This window comes from Halichoeres trimaculatus, unplaced genomic scaffold (assembly GCF_033239565.1).
Source record: "Halichoeres trimaculatus isolate MK-OKI-2021-1 unplaced genomic scaffold, fHalTri1.1 fHalTri1_scaffold_19, whole genome shotgun sequence".
Taxonomy (NCBI): Eukaryota; Metazoa; Chordata; class Actinopteri; order Labriformes; family Labridae; genus Halichoeres; species Halichoeres trimaculatus.
Window position 1 is genome coordinate 23,684,247 of NW_027437197.1, and position 22,240 is coordinate 23,706,486.

General features: G+C 41.3%; 1 protein-coding gene across 9 annotated transcripts in view; it reads right to left on the minus strand.

Moving 5' to 3' along the window:
- The window catches only part of map2 (microtubule-associated protein 2), a 150,740-nt gene that overhangs the window by 36,225 nt on the left and 92,275 nt on the right, over positions 1-22,240 (minus strand). For all 9 annotated transcript variants that reach the window (XM_074694331.1, XM_074694330.1, XM_074694328.1 and 6 more), the window contains exons 5-6: positions 3,270-3,359; positions 1,346-1,420 (exon numbers count right to left, since the gene is read on the minus strand). In XM_074694331.1, coding sequence (XP_074550432.1) covers positions 1,346-1,420; positions 3,270-3,359 — 165 coding nt within the window. The remainder of the gene's footprint in view (positions 1-1,345; positions 1,421-3,269; positions 3,360-22,240) is intronic.

Genomic DNA, 22,240 nt, shown 5'->3' on the forward strand with positions numbered 1-22,240 from the left:
CTACAGTGATGTCAGACCATGGTGACAAATAGGCTACACAGCAAACAGACTTCACTACAAGGAACTGCATTTCATGAATGATTAGACAGATAAGCAGCACAAGCTACATTAGATAGCTTCTGAATACCATAACATTAGCTTTTCATAGCTCAGCTGTCTCATCACTCATGTAATGTAGTACATTGTAGTGAAGTCTGTTTGCTGTGAGTTTGTCCCCCCAATCTGACATCAGTTTATCATCAGTTTGTAAAAATGTGTTTGCTTTAGAAGTGAACAAACAGTCGCTCTGCCTACGACAGCCAGCAAGCAACTAGGGGTGATGACGTAGCAGGGATGAAGTGGTATCTCGTTTCATATGAGATGAGTTTTCGCCACTTCCCCTTGGCCCTAAAAAACAGAGAGCCAAGGGGAAGAGGTAGACGAAGAGGTAGAACAATGGGGAAGGGGTAAAAAGTGAGCATTGGGATTGGCCCTTAGTCTAAGATTGCATGTAGAGTCCATTTCTCTTTCACCAGTCCTCTCCTTACACCACAGACATAACAAAACCCAACCAGCTCAGTTCAGTCACAGGCGACGGTAGCCCAGAGTTAATAGACACATTTGACCTGTTTCAGTTTGGCTAGAATGATTTTATGAGTGTTGCCGTTGTCACTGAGTGACGTCAGAAGATACGTTGACAAGTTTTGATGCTAACTTAAGGGCAGCCAGTGCTTGAAGGGTGGATTCTCTGATCAGTAGCCACAGCAAAAGACGCACAAAAAGGACGGACGGTGGACGATGAAAGGAAAACCCAACATGATCAGACATGCAAAACCAAACACATAATTCAACCGAAAGGGCAAACGAGAAGTTCAAGGGTTACCTAAATTGGCTGTCATATTAGTGTGTGAGAAGGCTGTAATGTGTGAAGGTTAGAGAGGGAAATGAAAGAGGATGATGGAAAAAAAAAGGGTGAACTTGGAACAAGGTCGCCGTGCAGTCGAGCTTCAGTTTTATAAAATGGTGGTGACAAAGGAGATACGAGCTGTATCTGTTCCAGGTGTTAGATGAGGAGAGATGTGGAGGATTTCAGAGGAGATGGATGTCTGAAAATGGAGAACATGTTCCTGCTTTTTCAACTCTTGTTTGGACACTTTTCAGATCTGTGGTTTGTCTCATGAAGGCAGTGCCTGTCCTTACAGAGAAGAAGAAGAGTATCCTCTATGAGCCACATCAGCACCTCAATGTGGTAACCATCGACTGGGACACTTAAAAAGTATCATGGAGAAGGAGGAAAAACACACTCTCCTCCGTCAGAGATGTACGCCCATTATTACACCTCACGTTCTTTATAATCTTGGCCTACCTTGTTCCAGAGGACCAAAGTGTTCAGCAGCAGGTGAGGGGGGAGGAGAGGGAGGCAAATTTGTGGTGTCTTCAACTACAAAGGAAGAGAGACAAAGGTAAAGGAGGAAACACAACAAATACACAGGAGGAGTAAAACTAAACTAATACAGAGGAGAAAGAGTTACTACAAAAGACGTCAAGAACACAAAAAAGCTGCTGCACACGTCATGGAGAGCTGTCTGTTGACTTGATGCAATCTAATACTTACATTTTCCATGGTACACCTCTGCTGCTGAGCTCAGTTTGACATCCAGGTACCTTTTCTGACTAAATGCCTATGAAACATTTGCTCCAAGTGGACATGACGATCTTCCATTTACATCCCCCTTTTTTCTCCCTTTTTTTACAAGTTGTAGTCTGATCCATCCCACTTTATGGAATAGCTTGGATGTAGATTTGAAAAACTGTAGTTCAATAATTACATTTAAAAAGATTTATAAAGCAAAAGCAATAAATAAAGACAGAACCTTAGGATGATAAATATTTTGCCATTGTGTGCACGGATGTGCTTGTGTATATGTATAGTCGTGTACATGTGTATGTATATATATGTGCGTGTATGTACACACGTGTATGTGTATGTATGTATGTATGTATATGTGTATATATATATATATATGTATGTATGTATATGTGTATATATATGTGTATATATATGTGTATATATATATATATATATATATATATATATATATATATATATATATATATATATATATATATATATATATATATATATATATATATATATATATATATATATATATACATATATATATATAGACATGTCATATATTTAGGTCTATATTATGTCAAAATTCTGAGAAAAATTCTAAAAATAAAGGTCAGATTCTTTCTTCCCTTTTTTTCAATTAACTGTTGGTTTTCTTCCTTCGTTGTTATCTTTTTTATTTTTTCTGTTTGTTTGTTTGCTATTTTTGTGTTTGTATTGTCCCAGTTTGTAACTCCTTCTAGCATGATGTTTATTTGAAAATTCAATGGGTAGGCACAATAAGCTTAGGCTTCAGCCTACGCCTTTTGGTCTGGTCATTACATTCATATTTCATTCTCTATTTCTTTTCCTGGTTATCAACATTATGATTATCGTTTGGAAAAGGAAATAATAAAAAAAGATGGAAAAGTGCATGTAAATAAAATTGCCTTAAAGACCAAATAAAGAACTACTACTACTACTACTTTAATCTAAGTGATATCACATGAAGAGACAGGTATCATTGAATATAGAAAAATGAAAAATGGGCACTGTACGGCATTTTCATGTTCAGAACTAGGGGGCAACATCTGGTTTAAATGAAAAATTTATTTAAATGATAAATAAAAAAAATGAAGCCTATGTGGAAGTGCCAAAGTTGCCATTCATCAAGGATCTGCTTGAGGCTGGCTGCAGAGAGACCAGAGGGCACACTCAGCCGAAAAAAAAAAAAAAAAAAAAGACTTTTACGGCATTACAAAAACATATTTACAGCTGGGTTTAAAAACCGGCTGGGGTCTGAATTGCTGATTTTGCTATTGGCATGCGCTGTATTTAGAAGATGTTAGGATCTTTGATTGTCCAATCAGAGACACAGCTCACACATCATTTCAAATGTGGCCGTGTCCATGGTTTTGCTTCATTTCACTGTATCAGGAAAAGACTATGTCCATGTTTTATACACTCTGTGGTTTAAAATCATGTTTGATGAACTGTCAGCTCTTTTTAAAGCTGTTAATAAGCCTGTAGAGGAACCATAATGAACCATGCCCGTTATAAGGCCAATACACACTCCAGGTCAGTGCAAGTAAAAGATGGGAAAAAGTATGATGTGAATGAGCCTGTGTTGTCTGTGCAGGTACGTCTGTGTGTATGTGAGTGAGCAGGTTACCTGATGGCAGCCTCTGAGTCTCCTGCTCTCCCTTTAAAACTGCTACCGCTTCTGCCGTCACTTCCTGCACAATCCGTGCTGATACTTGTTCTGTACACAAACAGATGAAAAACACACACACATACAAAAAAATCAAATTAAGGAATTTAATAAGGCAAGGAACAGTTGATAAGTTTTGCCACTTCGAGATTTCATTCTGTGAAAAACCAGTAATGAAGGAATGGCGTGTTTCTAAAAAAACAGCATTATGTTAGGTCTTTCATTTGATGTAAATTTGCACACATACATTTTTCTATATTTATAATGAAAAAAACACATCACCCATCCATTCATTTTATTGGACTATATTTTTGAATCATTTTTTCCTAACCTGCAAGGAAAACAGTGTGAGACTGCTGAAATTGTTTCCATAACTGCAGGGATGCTCAGGCTGCTGGAGGCTGTGAGTGTCACCATGGAAACCCACCATCATTTAACAATTGCAGACTTAAAATGAGGCTGGAGCTAGAAAAGACTGAACAATTTGAGATACCAGACTTTAGACTTTGGACATGTTGTGCTAATTTCACTGTTCTTTTGCAAACATTAGTAAGCCTAATATACATTAGGAATCTGTAATGCTTCTAAGGATGTTACAGTAATTGGCTGGTGGGATTCAGTGTCCAAAAAGGAATCAGGGGTACTACTTAAAGCTAGGGTCTGCAGAATTTTCTTAAAAATAAAATGCTAACTTGACTAGAATAACATTGCTCAATTGTCTTATATGGGCCTCTCTACATGCATGTCAGCATCTGTGTCTGCCTCAACCCCCTCCTCTGCCTGGATGTTGATGTTTTGGTTGTAGCTGTACATTTCTGGGAAGAGAGCAGACATGGTTACCCCAGCCAAACAACAGCCCGCCCAGTGCACAAGTGACTTTGTGTGTTGATGATAGTGAGTGTAAGAAGCTAATCAGAGCAGCTACGGTAGTGGACGTAGCACAAAGAAAGAAAAGCACAACCAAAGTGAAACGAAATGCCAAACAGATAAAGCTTTTTATTAGACAAGGGTGAACTTGACTTAACTTTCACTCGCTTTCAGTAACTTGGAGAGCAGCACAGGGCAAAAAGTGACACGAGCTGGCTTTCTGCTAACCAGGTATTTGTCAAGTACCTGGGATTAGCTTGTGCTAACATGCCAAGTCAGGTGCACGGCTCTCGAGTCAGGTGGTTGCTGGGAAGGAGGAGCCCAGTTTGAATGTTGTGTTTCCCAACAAGTAACAGAAATTCCAGCAGATCCTTTTTTCCCTTTAACTTTGATGCAGCCAAACAAACTATGTACTCTATTATCTATGCCAAAAACATCCGATCTGGGTTTGATCCAAATAAATGTTTCAAATAAAAAAAAAACTGCTTATTCAAAGATCTTCTTTGGCATGTTTTTCTATATTTGTGTAGGAGACCTGCAAGATTTGTTCCTATGAGCCAATCAAATCCCGGATACATGTAGGAGATAGTGTCGGCTGTTTAATGTTAATATTTTTAAATCAAGGAAACTCATTACACCTCTTATTCTACCTACATATTTTAGGGTTGAGCTCAATTCCCATCATAGGGGAGGCTGAAATCCAATGTTTGTATGCAGATGGTTAAAATTCATTAAGTCAATGTTAATACCTATTGCTTGGTGAGGAAATGTAGGTTCAAGACAATACTTTAATCAGTCTTTAAGGGAAAAGGAGTCAACACTGTCAGGATGTGCAACACTGGTGGGCAGTCAGGGCTAAATGAGGACACTCGGTGAACTGCGAAGGCTGAAGCTTATGCAAACCAACAGTAAACACAAGACTAAATCACAGAGAGAGGTTGGTCTGTGACATTGATGTAGACATGTGCTCATTTGCAGATATTTGTTGTTTCATCAGTTTGGTCTCACTTAAAGAGATCATGATTGCTCTTCCTGTTTATAGGTTTGGATTAATTCAGATATCACCTGGCATGCCATGGGCGACCTGCAGGGTTCTGATCCAGACAGAGAACAAAGCTTTCATTTGCATTGTAACAGTGGTTATGTGGGATTAGGTGGCAGTGTGAGGCTTTTACGGCTGCTGTTTCAGGACCTTTTTTCCGATCCAGCTTCGCCCACACATCAACACAAACAAGCTGGCTGGCACCAGCACATGCAATTACACACATACACATACACACAGCTTCCAGGAACACTTAACACAACCCACTCACCGACTCGAGGCAGCCATTTTCTGTTTTCAATGGCTATGCAATGAACGTGAAGCACCTATTAATGACTTGCATGTGAAATCCTGTCTTCGGATAATTAAAGTGGAGCTGAAGAGCTTCAACGTGGGTTTGTGCTCAAAAGATGTGACATCAAAATAAATAAGAAGCCCCAAAAGCTTCAAACTGTGGTGGCATCACTGGCATGGAGTGTTTATATGAATAGTTATACTTCCATGGAAGTTCACAGGTTGAATAAAAGACATGTCCTTGGTAGTTCAAATGGAGTTCAAGCTCCATAAATGATCTTTCTTGGTTGAAACTGCAGCATAAAAACACACTCTTTGAAGGCCATTTAAAAAAGGGAACAAACATCATGAAAAAGATAAAAGTATTGCTATTTTTTCAGTAAAAAGGAATCTTATTTATTGCAAACTGCCCCCACAGAGAGCTCTTCTAAGAGAGGGGAGGATCAAGGAAAGGGTCTGCAACTATCACAGAGTGAATGTGGACTCAGTGGACTGGAGTACACTGAGTGCTCAGGATTGCCTTTCCTGCACAAACTAGAATCTAAACAAGGATGGGTGTTAATTAGGGTCCTCGGCCTGAGCAGAGGACACCTTCTAGCAGGGCTAGAAGGTGTCCTCCGCCGAAGGCGGAGGACACTATTGTTCCTGCTGCGTTTCTTTTTAGGGTCCTCGGCCTGAGCCAGGGCACCTTCTAGCAAGAGCTAGAAGGTGCCCTCGGCCGAAGGCCGAGGGCACTATTGTATTTCGTCCGTTTCTTTTTTTTTTTTCTTATTATTATTATTCCCTCCTCCAGTAAATCGCTTATTAGGTCCTCTTAACATATTCGAAAACTCACCAAAATTGGCACACAGATTATGGATGCCGAAAATTTTCGTTTGATACTAAACATGACCCCCAACATCCCATAATAAACTCAATAGCGCCACCTAGGCACACGCTAAGGGCCCTAGCTCGGGCTAGGAATGTCGTAAAGAGATGAAACCAACACCAAAATGTTCGTATGATCGAGACGCATAAATCATACGCTGCTACCCTGGACCCATCTCCAACAGGAAGCCAGCAATTTGCCCCCCAAAATAAAATTTTTTTTTTTTTTAGCCTTTCTATAGAAATTATACCCTCTGAAACCAAAAATGGTACAGGTTTGAGACTACCATCACATGACAGACTAGACCCTGCTCTCCAAAAGTTGTGAAGGAAGTTGTTATTTCTGGCCCGGTTTTCGAATGGCGAGCCCTCAAAGCCGCCGACCGCTTTTGGCCGATTTAGGATTTCTCCATGTTAGCAGATGAGGAGAAGAGATTTCAGGTCAAAACACTCATTCTACTAGTGCCGCATTTGGGCCTCTAGACAAAAAACTACAAGTCATAGAGCTTTAAAAATTACATGGTTGGATTCCTGACAAAATTGTCTACAACCATATGATATTTTTACACCGATTAAGCCAACATCGTGACCTACAGGACAAGTAGTTAGGACGTTTCTCATAAATAAAAATTCCATTTCCAGCACTCTTCCATCTGTCTTGTGACGCATTTGTGCTTCTAGAGAAAAAAGTAAAACTCGTACAGCTTTAAAAATGCCAAAAATGGATTCCTGACAAAAATTCCTATCAACATGATATTTTTGACACAGATTGGGGTAAAATTGTGGACTCTGTGAGGATTTCTTTACATTAGATGGCTGATAAACTCCACCTCTTCACTCTGATCACACTAGTGTCACGCTAATTAGAATTCCAAGCATCCAGCTGGTGATGTCACTCAGCTTAGCAGAGGATACGTTGCCATGGTATCAACTGACTCCCTGACATCCCATAATATTCTCTCAGAGCCACAAGGCTCACTTCCACCTATGCACAGCAAAACCGCCCTAACTGGGGCTCGGAATGTCGTAGAGAGATGAAACAAACGCCAAAATGTTCGTCTCATTTTGTTGGACACATTGGAGGGAAAACCGGCAGGAGCCCGAGGACCCGTCTAACGCTGCTTGCAGCTTTAATTTTTTCTTATTATTCCGCCCCGTCAATGAACGCTAATTTGACCCCCTAAACATGCTCAAAAACTCACCAAAATTGGCACACACATCAGGATCGCGTGAAATTGCAATTTGATACCAAACATGACCCCCTACATCCCATAATAAGCTCAATAGCGCCACCTAGGCACACGCTAAGAGCCCTAGCTCGGGCTAGGAATGTCGTAGAGAGATGAAACCAACACCAAAATGCTCGTGTCATCGAGACGCAAAAATCATACGCTGCTACCCTGGACCTATCTCCAACAGGAAGCCGGCTATTTGCCTCACAAAATTAAAAAATTTTTTTTTTAACCCTTTCTGCAAAAATTTTCTCCTCTGAAACCAAAAATGGTACAGGTTTGAGACTACCATCACATGACAGACTAGACCCTGCTCTCCAAAAGTTGTGAAGGAAGTTGTTATTTCGGGCCCGGTTTTTGAATGGTGAGCCCTCAAAGTCGCCGACCGCTTTTGGCCGATTTAGGATTTCTCCATGTTAGCAGATGAGGAGAAAAGATTTCAGGTCAAAACACACATTCTACTAGTGCCGCATTTGGGCCTCTAGACAAAAAACTAAAAGTCATAGAGCTTTAAAAATTACATGGTTGGATTCCTGACAAAATTCCCTACAACCATATGATATTTTTACACAGATTAAGCCAACATTGTGACCTACAGGACAAGTAGTTTGGACGTTTCTCATAAATAAAAAATCCATTTCCAGCACTCTTCCATCTGTCTTGTGACGCATTTGTGCTTCTAGAGAAAAAAGTAAAACTCGTACAGCTTTAAAAATGCCAAAAATGGATTCCTGACAAAAATTCCTATCAACATGATATTTTTGACCCAGATTGGGGTCAAATTGTGGACTCTGTGAGGATTTCTTTACATTAGATGGCTGATCAACTCTCAGTCTCCACTCTGTTTGGGGTTCTGTCACGCTAATTAGAGTTCCAAGAATGCAGCAGGTGATGTCATTCAGCACAGCAGAGGATACGTTGCCATGGTATCAACTGACTCCCTGACATCCCATAATATTCTCTCAGAGCCATTAGGCTCACTTTCACCCTATGCACACCAAAACAGCCCTAACTGGGGCTAGGAATGTCGTAGAGAGATGAAACCAACGCCGAAATGTTCGTCTTATTTTGATGGACACATTGGAGGGAAAACCGGCAGGAGCCCGAGGACCCGTCTAATGCTGCTTGCAGCTTTAATTTTTTCTTATTATACCACCCGCCCCGAGAACGCAAATTAGACCCCCTAAACATGTTCGAAAACTCACCAAAATTGGCACACACATCAGGATCGCGTGAAATTGCGATTTGATACCAAACATGACCCCCAACATCCCATAATAAGCTCAATAGCGCCACCTAGGCACACGCTAAGGGCCCTTGCTCGGGCTAGGAATGTCGTAGAGAGATGAAACCAACACCAAAACGCTCGTGTCATCGAGACCCAAAAATCATACGCTGCTACCCTGGACCTATCTGCAACAGGAAGCCGGCTATTTGACTCACAAAATTAAAAAAAAATTTTTTTAACCCTTTCTGCAAAAATTTTCTCCTCTAAAACCAAAAATGGTACAGGTTTGAGACTACCATCACATGACAGACTAGACCCTGCTCTCCAAAAGTTGTGAAGGAAGTTGTTATTTCTGGCCCGGTTTTCGAATGGCGAGCCCTCAAAGCCACCGACCGCTTTTGGCCGATTTAGGATTTCTCCATGTTAGCAGATGAGGAGAAAAGATTTCACCTCAAAACACACATTCTACTAGTGCCGCATTTGGGCCTCTAGACAAAAAACAAAAAGTCATAGAGCTTTAAAAATTACATGGTTGGATTCCTGACAAAATTGTCTACAACCATATGATATTTTTACACAGATTAAGCCAACATTGTGACCTACAGGACAAGTAGTTCGGACGTTTCTCATAAATGAAAAATCCATTTCCAGCACTCTTCCATCTGTCTTGTGACGCATTTGTGCTTCTAGAGAAAAAAGTAAAACTCGTACAGCTTTAAAAATGCCAAAAATGGATTCCTCACAAGCCCTTCTATCAAATATGATATTTTTGACACAGATTGGGGTAAAATTGTGGACTCTGTGAGGATTTCTTTACATTAGATGGCTGATAAACTCTCAGTCTCCACTCTGTTTGGGGTTCTGTCACGCTAATTAGAGTTCCACTCATGCAGGTGGTGATGTCATTCAGCACAGCAGAGGATACGTTACCATGGTATCAACTGACTCCCCAACATCCCATAATATTCTCTCAGAGCCATTAGGCTCACTTCCACCCTATGCACACCAAAACAGCCCTAACTGGGGCTAGGAATGCCGTAGAGAGATGAAACAAACACCGAAATGTTCCTCTTATTTTGTTGGACACATTGGAGGGAAAACCGGCAGGAGCCCGAGGACCCGTCTAATGCTGCTTGCAGCTTTAATTATTATTATTCCGCACTCCAGTAAATCGCTTATTAGGTCCTCTTAACAAATTCGAAAACTCACCAAAATTGGCACACACATTATGGGCGCCCAAAATTTTCGTTTAATACCAAACATGATCCCCTGACATCCCATAATAAGCTCTATAGCGCCACCTAGGCACACGCTAAGGGCCCTAGCTCGGGCTAGGAATGTCGTAGAGAGATGAAACCAACACCAAAACGCTCGTGTCATCAAGACGCAAAAATCATATGCTGCTACCCTGGACCTATCTCCAACAGGAAGCCGGCTATTTGCCTCACAAAATAAAAAAAAATTTTTTTTTCCCCTTTCTGCAAAAATTTTCTCCTCTGAAACCAAAAATGGTACAGGTTTGAGACTTCCATCACATGACAGACTAGACCCTGCTCTACAAAAGTTCTGTAGGAAGTTGTTGTTTCTGGCCCGGTTTTCGAATGGCGAGCCCTCAAAGCCGCCGACCGCTTTTGGCCAATTCAGGATTTCTCCATGTTAGCAGATGAGGAGAACAGATTTCAGGTCAAAACACTCACTACTAGTACTTCTACTAGTGCCGCATTTGGGCCTCTAGACAAAAAACTAAAAGTCATACAGCTTCAAAAATGACATGGTTGGATTCCTGACAAAATCCCCTACAACAACATAATATTTTTACACAGATTAAGCCAACATTGTGGCCTACAGGACAAGTAGTTAGGCCATTTCTCTAAAATAAAAAATCCATTTTGAGCACTCTTCCACCGTTGTTGTGACACATTAGGGCTTCTAGAGAAAAAAGTATAACTCGTACAGCTTTAAAAATGCCAAAAATGGATTCCTCACAAGCTCTACTATCAAATATGATATTTTTGACACAGATTGGGGTAAAATTGTGCACTCTGTGAGGATTTCATCACCAGAAGTTTTTCTTAAACCCCCCTCTCCACTCTACTTCTCCTCTGTCACGCTAATTAGAACTCCACGCATGCAGCTGCTCATGTCACTCAGCATAGCAGAGGATATGTTGCCATGGTATCAACTGACTCCCCGACATCCCATAATATTCTCTCAGAGCCATTAGACTCACTTCCACCCTATGCACACCAAAACAGCCCTAGCTGGGGCTAGGAATGTCGTAGAGAGATGAAACAAACACTGAAATGTTCGTCTCATTTTGTTGGACACATTGGAGGGAAAACCGGCATGAGCCCCGAGGACCCGTCTAACGCTGCTTGCAGCTTTAATTAGGGTCCTCGGCCTGAGCAGAGGGCACCTTCTAGCAAGCTAGAAGGTGCCCTCCGCCGAAGGCGGAGGGCACTATTGTTCTTCGTCCGTTTCTTTTTAGGGTCCTCGGCCTGAGCCAGGGCACCTTCTAGCAAGAGCTAGAAGGTGCCCTCGGCCGAAGGCCGAGGGCACTATTGTATTTCGTCCGTTTCTTTTTAGGGTCCTCGGCCTGAGCCAGGGCACCTTCTAGCAGGGCTAGAAGGTGCCCTCGGCCGAAGGCCGAGGGCACTATTGTATTTCGTCCGTTTCTTTTTTCTTATTATTATTCCGCACCGTCTTTGATCGCAAATTAGAACCCCTAAACATGCTCAAAAACTCACCAAAATTGGCACGCACCCCAGGATCGCGAAAAATTGCGTAATGATACCAAACATGACCCCAAGACACCCCATAATATGCTCAATAGCGCCACCTAGGCACACTCTGAAGGCCCTAGCTCGGGCTAGGAATGTCGTAGAGAGATGAAACCAACACCAAAACGCTCGTGTCATCGAGACGCAAAAATCATACGCTGCTACCCTGGACCTATCTCCAACAGGAAGCCGGCTAAATCCCTCACAAAATTTTTAAAAAAATTTTTTAACCCTTTCTGCAAAAATTTTCTCCTCTGAAACCAAAAATGGTACAGGTTTGAGACTACCATCACATGACAGACTAGACCCTGCTCTCCAAAAGTTGTGAAGGAAGTTGTTGTTTCTGGCCCGGTTTTCGAATGGCGAGCCCTCAAAGCCGCCGACCGCTTTTGGCCGATTTAGGATTTCTCCATGTTAGCAGATGAGGAGAACCGATTTCACCTCAAAACACACATTCTACTAGTGCCGCATTTGGGCCTCTAGACCAAAAACTAAAAGTCATAGAGCTTTAAAAATTACATGGTTGGATTCCTGACAAAATTCCCTACAACCATATGATATTTTTACACAGATTAAGCCAACATTGTGACCTACAGGACAAGTAGTTCGGCCATTTCTCTAAAGTAAAAAATCCATTTCTAGCACTTTTACAGCGCTTTTACAGCGTTTTTGTGACGCATTTGGGCTTCTAGACAAAAAAGTATAACTTGTACAGCTTTAAAAATGCCAAAAATGGATTCCTGACAAGCTCTTCTATCAAATATGATATTTTTGACACAGATTGGGATAAAATTGTGGACTCTGTGAGGACTTCTTTACATTACATGCCTGATAAACTCTCAGTCTCCACTCTGTTTGGGGTTCTGTCACGCTAATTAGAACTCCACGCATGCAGCTGGTCATGTCACTCAGCATAGCAGAGGATACGTTGCCATGGTATCAACTGACTCCCAGACATCCCATAATATTCTCTCAGAGCCATTAGGCTCACTTTCACCCTATGCACACCAAAACAGCCCTAACTGGGGCTAGGAATGTCGTAGAGAGATGAAACCAACGCCGCAATGTTTGTCTTATTTTGATGGACACATTGGAGGGAAAACCGGCAGGAGCCCGAGGACCCGTCTAATGCTGCTTGCAGCTTTAATTTTTTCTTATTATTCCGCCCCGTCAATGAACGCTAATTTGACCCCCTAAACATGCTCAAAAACTCACCAAAATTGGCACACACATCAGGATCGCGTGAAATTGCAATTTGATACCAAACATGACCCCCTACATCCCATAATAAGCTCAATAGCGCCACCTAGGCACACGCTAAGAGCCCTAGCTCGGGCTAGGAATGTCGTAGAGAGATGAAACCAACACCAAAATGCTCGTGTCATCGAGACGCAAAAATCATACGCTGCTACCCTGGACCTATCTCCAACAGGAAGCCGGCTATTTGCCTCACAAAATTAAAAAATTTTTTTTTTAACCCTTTCTGCAAAAATTTTCTCCTCTGAAACCAAAAATGGTACAGGTTTGAGACTACCATCACATGACAGACTAGACCCTGCTCTCCAAAAGTTGTGAAGGAAGTTGTTATTTCGGGCCCGGTTTTTGAATGGTGAGCCCTCAAAGTCGCCGACCGCTTTTGGCCGATTTAGGATTTCTCCATGTTAGCAGATGAGGAGAAAAGATTTCAGGTCAAAACACACATTCTACTAGTGCCGCATTTGGGCCTCTAGACAAAAAACTAAAAGTCATAGAGCTTTAAAAATTACATGGTTGGATTCCTGACAAAATTCCCTACAACCATATGATATTTTTACACAGATTAAGCCAACATTGTGACCTACAGGACAAGTAGTTTGGACGTTTCTCATAAATAAAAAATCCATTTCCAGCACTCTTCCATCTGTCTTGTGACGCATTTGTGCTTCTAGAGAAAAAAGTAAAACTCGTACAGCTTTAAAAATGCCAAAAATGGATTCCTGACAAAAATTCCTATCAACATGATATTTTTGACACAGATTGGGGTAAAATTGTGGACTCTGTGAGGATTTCTTTACATTAGATGGCTGATAAACTCTCAGTCTCCACTCTGTTTGGGGTTCTGTCACGCTAATTAGAGTTCCACTCATGCAGCTGGTGATGTCCTTCAGCCTAGCAGAGGGATACGTTGCCATGGTATCAACTGACTCCCTGACATCCCATAATATTCTCTCAGAGCCATAAGGCTCACTTCAAGCCTACACACACCAAAACAGCCCTAACTGGGGCTAGGAATGTCGTAGACAGATCAAACCAACGCCGAAATGTTCGTCTTATTTTGTTGGACACATTGGAGGGAAAACCGGCAGGAGCCCGAGGACCCGTCTAACGCTGCTTGCAGCTTTAATTTCTTATTATTATTCCCTCCTACGCGAGAACGCTAATTAGACCCCCTAAACGTGCTCAAAAACTCACCAAAATCGGCACACACATTCTGTGACTCCGAAAATTTGATACAATAAATAAATTGTCCCCTGACATCCCATAATAAGCTCAATAGCGCCACCTAGGCACACGCTAAGGGCCCTAGCTCGGGCTAGGAATCGTAGAGAGATGAAACCAACACCAAAACGCTCGTGTCATCGAGACGCAAAAATCATACGCTGCTACCCTGGACCTATCTCCAACAGGAAGCCGGCTATTTGCCTCACAAAATTAAAAAAAATTTTTTTTAACCCTTTCTGCAAAAATTAAACCCACTGAAACCAAAAATGGTACATGCTTGAAAATACCATCACATGACAGGTTAGACCCTGCTCTCCAAAAGTTGTTCAGGGAGTTGTTGTTTCGGGCCCGGTTTTCGAATGGCGAGCCCTCAAAGCCGCCGACCGCCTTTGGCCGATTCAGGATTTCTCCATGTTAGCAGATGAGGAGAACCGATTTCAGGTCAAAACACACATTCTACTAGTGTCGCATTTGGGCCTCTAGACAAAAAACTAAAAGTCATAGAGCTTTAAAAATGACGTGGTTGGATTCCTGACAAAATTCCCTACAACCATATGATATTTTTACACAGATTAAGCCAACATTGTGGCCTACAGGACAAGTAGTTTGGCCATGTCTCTAAAATAAAAAAATCCATTTTCAGCTTTCTTCCATCTGTTTTGTGACGCATTTGGGCTTCTAGAGAAAAAAGTATAACTCGTACAGCTTTAAAAATGCCAAAAATGGATTCCTCACAAGCTCTACTATTTAATATGATATTTTTGACACAGATTGGGGTAAAATTGTGGACTCTGTGAGGATTTCTTTACATTAGATGGCTGATCAACTCTCAGTCTCCACTCTGTTTGGGGTTCTGTCACGCTAATTAGAGTTCCAAGAATGCAGCAGGTGATGTCATTCAGCACAGCAGAGGATACGTTGCCATGGTATCAACTGACTCCCTGACATCCCATAATATTCTCTCAGAGCCATTAGGCTCACTTTCACCCTATGCACACCAAAACAGCCCTAACTGGGGCTAGGAATGTCGTAGAGAGATGAAACCAACGCCGAAATGTTCGTCTTATTTTGATGGACACATTGGAGGGAAAACCGGCAGGAGCCCGAGGACCCGTCTAATGCTGCTTGCAGCTTTAATTATTATTATTCCCTCCTCCAGTAAATCGCTTATTAGGTCCTCTTAACATATTCGAAAACTCACCAAAATTGGCACACAGATTATGGATGCCGAAAATTTTCGTTTGATACTAAACATGACCCCCAACATCCCATAATAAGCTCAATAGCGCCACCTAGACACACGCTAAGGACCCTAGCTCGGGCTAGGAATGTCGTAGAGAGATGAAACAAACACCAAAATGTTCGTATGATCGAGACGCAAAAATCATACGCTGCTACCCTGGACCCATCTCCAACAGGAAGCCGGCAATTTGCCCCCCCCAAAAAAAAAATTTTTTTTTTTAGCCTTTCTTTAGAAATTATACCCTCTGAAACCAATAATGGTACATGCTTGAAAATACCATCACATGACAGATTAGACCCTGCTCTCCAAAAGTTGTGAAGGAAGTTGTTGTTTCGGGCCCGGTTTTCGAATGGCGAGCCCTCAAAGCCGCCGACCGCTTTCAGCCGAATTAGGATTTCTCCATGTTAGCAGATGAGGAGAACCGATTTCAGGTCAAAACACACATTCTACTAGTGCCGCATTTGGGCCTCTAGACAAAAAACTAAAGGTCATAGAGCTTTAAAAATTACATGGTTGGATTCCTGACAAAATTCCCTACAACCACATGATAGTTTTACACAGATTAAGCCAACATTGTGGCCTACAGGACAAGTAGTTTGGCCATTTCTCTAAAATGCATAATCCATTTCTAGCACTCTTCCATCTGTATTGTGACGCATTTGTGCTTTTAGAGAAAAAAGTATAACTAGTACAGCTTCAAAAATGCCAAAAATGGATTCCTGACAAAAATTACTATCAAATATGACATTTTTGACACAGATTGGGGTAAAATTGTGGACTCTGTGAGGATTTCATCACCAGAAGTTTTTCTTAAACCCCCCTCTCCACTCTACTTATCCTCTGTCACGCTAATTAGAACTCAACGCATGCAGCTGCTCATGTCACTCAGCATAGCAGAGGATACGTTGCCATGGTATCAACTGACTCCCCGACATCCCATAATATTCTCTCAGAGCCATTAGACTCACTTCCACCCTATGAACACCAAAACAGCCCTAACTGGGGCTAGGAATGTCATAGAGAGATGAAACAAACGCCGAAATGTTCGTCTCATTTTGTTGGACACATTGGAGGGGAAACCGGCAGGAGCCCGAGGACCCGTCTAATGCTGCTTGCAGCTTTAATTTTTTTTTCTTCTTCCCTCCTCCAGTGAATTGCTTATTAGAACCCCTAAACATATTCAAAAACTCACCAAAATTGGCACACAGGTTCTATGCGCCCAAAATTTTCGTTTAATACCAAACATGACCCCCGACATCCCATAATAAGCTCAATAGCGCCACCTAGGCACACGCTAAGGGCCCTAGCTCGGGCTAGGAATGTCGTAGAGAGATGAAACCAACACCAAAACGCTCGTGTAATCGAGACGCAAAAATCATACGCTGCTACTCTGGACCTATCTCCAACAGGAAGCCAGCTATTTGCCTCACAAAATTGAAAAAAAAATTTTTTAACCCTTTCTGCAAAAATTTTCTCCTCCGAAACCAAAAATGGTACAGGTATGATAATTGCATCACATGACAGATGAGACCCTGCTCTACAAAAGTTGTGGGGGAAGTTGTTGTTTCGGGCCCGGTTTTCGAATGGCAAGCCCTCAAAGCCGCCGACCGCTTTTGGCCAATTCAGGATTTCTCCATGTTAGCAGATGAGGAGAAGAGATTTCAGCTCAAAACACACATTCTACTAGTGCTGCATTTTGGCCTCTAGACAAAAAACTAAAAGTCATACAGCTTCAAAAATTACATGGTTGGATTCCTGACAAAATCCCCTACAACAACATAATATTTTTACACAGATTGAGCCAACATTGTGGCCTACAGGACAAGTAGTTAGGCCATTTTTCTAAAGTGAAAAATCCATTTCTAGCACTTTTCCATCTGTTTTGTGACGCATTTGTGCTTCTAGAGAAAAAAGTATAACTCGTACAGCTTTAAAAATGCCAAAAATGGATTCCTCACAAGCTCTACTATCAAATATGATATTTTTGACACAGATTGGGGTAAAATTGTGGACTCTGTGAGGATTTCTTTACATTACATGCCTGATAAAAACTCCCTCCAGCTCTAGTCACACTCGTGTCACGCTAATTAGAATTCCAAGCATGCAGGTGGTGATGTCATTCAGCATAGCAGAGGATACGTTGCCATGGTATCAACTGACTCCCTGACATCCCATAATATTCTCTCAGAGCCATTAGACTCACTTCCACCTACGCACACCAAAACAGCCCTAACTGGGGCTAGGAATGTCGTAGAGAGATGAAAGCAACGCCGAAATGTTCATCTCATTTTGTTGGACACATTGGAGGGAGAACCGGCAGGAGCCCGAGGACCCGTCTAACGCTGCTTGCAGCTTTAATTAGATTTAATTGATACCACTGCTCATATCAATTCTGCTTATCAATTTAATTCTTTATCAATTATCTGCACAAAAAGTAGCTTTAAAGGTAGCATTGGTTATGGCTGCCTGTTGCAGTAGCTCTGTCTTTGTCTGTTTCTTGTAATTTTTTTATCTCTTTTTTCGTCATCTTTGTGTTTGGAGTGGATCATTACTTTGTATGGTTCATTGTCGGTCATGGACACCAAACTTTTTGTGGCTTCAGTGATATTTTTACTACTTTTTCTCCTGTGTTTGTCTGGAGATCATACATGTAACAAACAAACATGTAGCATTGTTTACATGTGAACTCAGCTGTTAGCAGCCTGTAGCATGACAATGCTAACAGGTGCAAGGCCTGATGTTTCTCCACAAGGTGAGAAGAATGAGATGAGGACGATGTGCTGGTTCTCAGGTGTGAGCTAAGAAGTGACAACATCAACCTGTCCTTCATTCATCCATTCTTATTGGGAACGTAAGATCTATCTCCAATAAGATGAACGAGTTAGCTGTGCTAACCCAGCAACAGAGGGAATACCAGAGGGCAGAGTAGCAGTAGTATTTACAGACATGGCTAATGGACCCAACACCAGACACCAACACCGCATTGGAAGAGCTTCACCTGCTGTGAGCAGACAGGATCCAGGAGACAGAGACTGAACAGACTGCTGAAGAAGCTCAGTCCTGGACCCTGTGGAGGTGGAGGCTGGCTGAACTGGAGAATGTTGGACAAGCTGTCATTAACTATTTTCTTATAGAATAGAATAGAATAGAATAGAATAGAATAGAATAGAAAATACTTTATTTATCCCCGAGGGGAAATTCAGGAGTCACTGCAGCATTTAAGAAAACAAAAGTAAGAAAGAATATAGAAAGTGCAAAAAGGTCCATAAGAAATTAGATGACGACATCCCGTCCACCACTCGTTCACCACCCTCCAGCCCAGCCAGCCTCCACCTCCACAGGGTCCAGGACTGAGCCTCTCCAGCAGTCTGTTCAGTCTCTGTCTCCTGGATCCTGTCTGCTCACAGCAGGTGAAGCTCTTCCAATGTGGCGCTGGCGTCCGATGTCTGCTCTGTCAGCCACGTCCCCGAACAGCACGATGCCACTGGGTTAGCACAGCTAGCTCGTCCATCCCACCGGAGATAGATCCCACGTTCCCAACAACGATGGATGGAAGGACAGGTCCACGTCGTAACCTCCCAGCTCACACCTGAGAACCAGCACGTCGTCCTCACCTCCTTCTCATCAGCTCGAGGGAAATCATCAAGCCCTACACTAGTTAGCATTGACATGCTACAGGCTGCTTACAGCTGAGTTCACATGTAAACAATGCAGCCATGGTTACATGTAGGATCTCCAGACAAACACAGGAGAAAAGTAGTAAATAATATCACTGAAGACACAAAAAGTTTGGTGTCTGTGACCAGCAATGAACCATACAAAATGATGATCCACTCCAAATACAAAGATGACGAAAAAGAGACGAAAAAATTACAAGAAATGGACAAAGACGAGAGAGCTGCTGCAACAGGCAGCTACTTGGGCAGCGCCTAGCCTCTTATGGACCTTTTTGCACTTTCTATACGCTTTCTTACTTTTGTTTTCTTGATTATTGCTGTGACGCCTCCTGAATTTGCCCTTGGGGATAATTAAGTATTTTCTACTCTATTCTGTGCCCAAAACATTTCATTAAGCTAATAAGTAAATAAACATGTAATAAGTCACTGCATCTTGATATCTCTGGATATTAACATATAAAAATAAGTAAAAATTGCATGTCATGTGATGTTGATGTACTGCTTTCTGAAAAGTTATTGACTGAAATAGGCTGTCTACTGTCTCAAAGTGGTTATAGCAATGAGAAGTTTGGAACTTTATGCTGAAGTCAGCCTTGAGCCTGTCATAACTTTTCTTCTCTCTTCCTGTCAGTATTTTGACATTTAGAATTTTCCGTATGGTTTACAAAAAACAACTGTGATATGTTGTTCTGTAATGAAAAGTTCAAATTCTGTTGTACAACTGTAGTTATATCAAGTTATTTGTATGCTAACCGCTATCACATCAAAGCAATTTCCCATTAATGTTAGCATCAGGCTAGCTCTATTTTTTTTTTTCCATATCGTTTTTTGATATTGTTTTAGGAGATGAATAACCTCTTGAATGAGTGAATAGGAATCTCGCATGAGAAAGTGATGTACATTTCTTTTTCTTCAGTGCTCATTAACTAAAACTTAAAGTTTCTTAAAGTTCCTGAATTAGAGTTTTTCTGGGAAACTGTTCTCAATCTGCTAAGCTAAGAAGAAGAAAAGGTCTGGCTGCTCCAGATCTTGTCAAGTACCAATGAGGGAATCATAAAGGCAAGTGACGTTGATGGAATGAACCATTTCTTATCATCTCCCAACAGGAACCTGTTCTCAAAACCCATCCCTAACTCGAAGCAAGTGTTTATGTCTTTTATTGAGTAAAATTGTCTTAGACCAAATATGAGCCACATTCACCAGAAAAATGTTTTATTTCTATATGTTAAAAGACAAAAAATTATGCTGGGACTGTTTTTTTAAAAAGTACAAAAAAAACTGAAAACAACAACAACAAAATAATAAGAAATTTAACACTGGACAAAGAAAATGTCATTGTATACTTTCTTCAATCAATAAATAATTCTTACTTCAAGAAACTTGACATCAAATTTTTCTTACTTCATCTGCAGCAAATCAGGCGTCATTTTTGTTTTTTCATTTATGAAAACAAAATAAACTCCAATCTGAATCCTCAGAAATACACATTCATCAAGTGAAAGCATTGTAAAGAAAAAAAAAAGTGACCTTGTCACACCCACAAAGCTTTTCCAGCAGTGGTGATGACAACTAGACCAGTCTGGTTGCCTCAGCGTCTGAGAGACCGATGTCAAATGACACAGCAGTCTGCCTTTTATTGACTGTGACAGGAGAATAAATCACATGCACAAGTATTGGCTCTGATAGCTATTTAGATTCCTGTCTGCACATTAACAACAACGTCAAACATTCATGCTACACACACCAACTCACACTCCCTATGTAGTAAAAGCATTCATTACCTGTGCGACAGGCAGACTGAAGCTGAGAATGCTCCTTCTCTGAGCAGAGACTATGACTGGAAACCCCGAGTCATCGCAATATACAGCTAGACACACACACACACACACAAACACACACACACGGGTGCAACTACAGCAAGACTGAGAGGGCACAGAGCGAGCAGGAGTGCTGCTTGGAACGCCACCAACCAGCGCCGAAAAAGTGTAAAGCAAGGGGTTGCCATAGCAACAGACTGGTGAACCATTAATTTTGTCCCAATGAAATTCAGAAGCCGGCACCATGCTGTAGCTGTCTGAGCTGCTCTGCTTTCAGCCTTCGATTTTTCTGAAATGATGGTCATGTCAAAGCTGACCTGAACATGTTTGCACAAATCATAATGAGTCTTAAAAAGCCCCATCTAAAACACATCACTCACTAAATCATTTTATTTTTACTGAATCAATATCACTAAAGAGGATGTATTAATGCTTCCCCATATTTCTATTTAGCAGATTTTTAAATTGCTTCATATTCAGATGTTGTAGTAATCCCTGAATCTGAAAAAGGGTTTTTCTTGGATTAGCAGGGGCCTAAATGAGACTTGCTGAAATTCAGATGTTATCACACAGGGATCTCTAGTTCATAATATATTGGAGGGGAAGACCTCAAATATTAAGATCTGCCCTTAGCTCTGCCCCAAGCATCAACCTCTGCTCTGGAAATATGAGTCAATGAAGTAGAGCTACAATCTGTAGTTTGTCAAGTGTCCGCTGAAGACTAGAAACACCAAGCAGGGCTGAGCGATATGACCTAAAAATAAAATATCTCAATTCTTAAAATTGTTTTTCCAACTTTTAATTAACAGTACAAATGACAGATACAACTCAAAATTACTTTTATCTTAATTTTATCAAAAACTTAATAAAAGTACTTCCTATTTTACTGCTGGAGTGGAAGTTTCAGCAACTTTGTTGTTTTAAAGGAACAAACTTACATTCACATTGAAATCTGCATCACTTCCAAAAACACTAAGTAGGAATTCTCTAATGGCTGAATCTGAAGAAACGCACACAAAAATGACATTTTCATTATCTCTAGCTTCATGGTTTAGTGGGATCACGTCTGCTGTTGCAAAATAAAATGATCTTTAGTTTTCAGGAAGTGAATAAACCCAGTTTTTTCACTGTATATATGGGAGCCATATCTTAAGCCATGTGCAAACAACCAAACTTCTCAGTCTTGTTAACGGTAGCCATGTTGTTGCTGTGTGTGCATCTCCGTGAAGGAAATGGGTGGTTATGGATAGGGATAGGTACTGAATTAGGTAATATTATAGGTACCGACCGAATTCTGTCAGAAGTACGGAGCACCGATTTATGTAAAACCAAAAGGTACCATGTTTAGGTACCTAAACCCATCCTTGTGATTGTGAGGGAGTGGAAGAGTAGGCCATTTTCCGT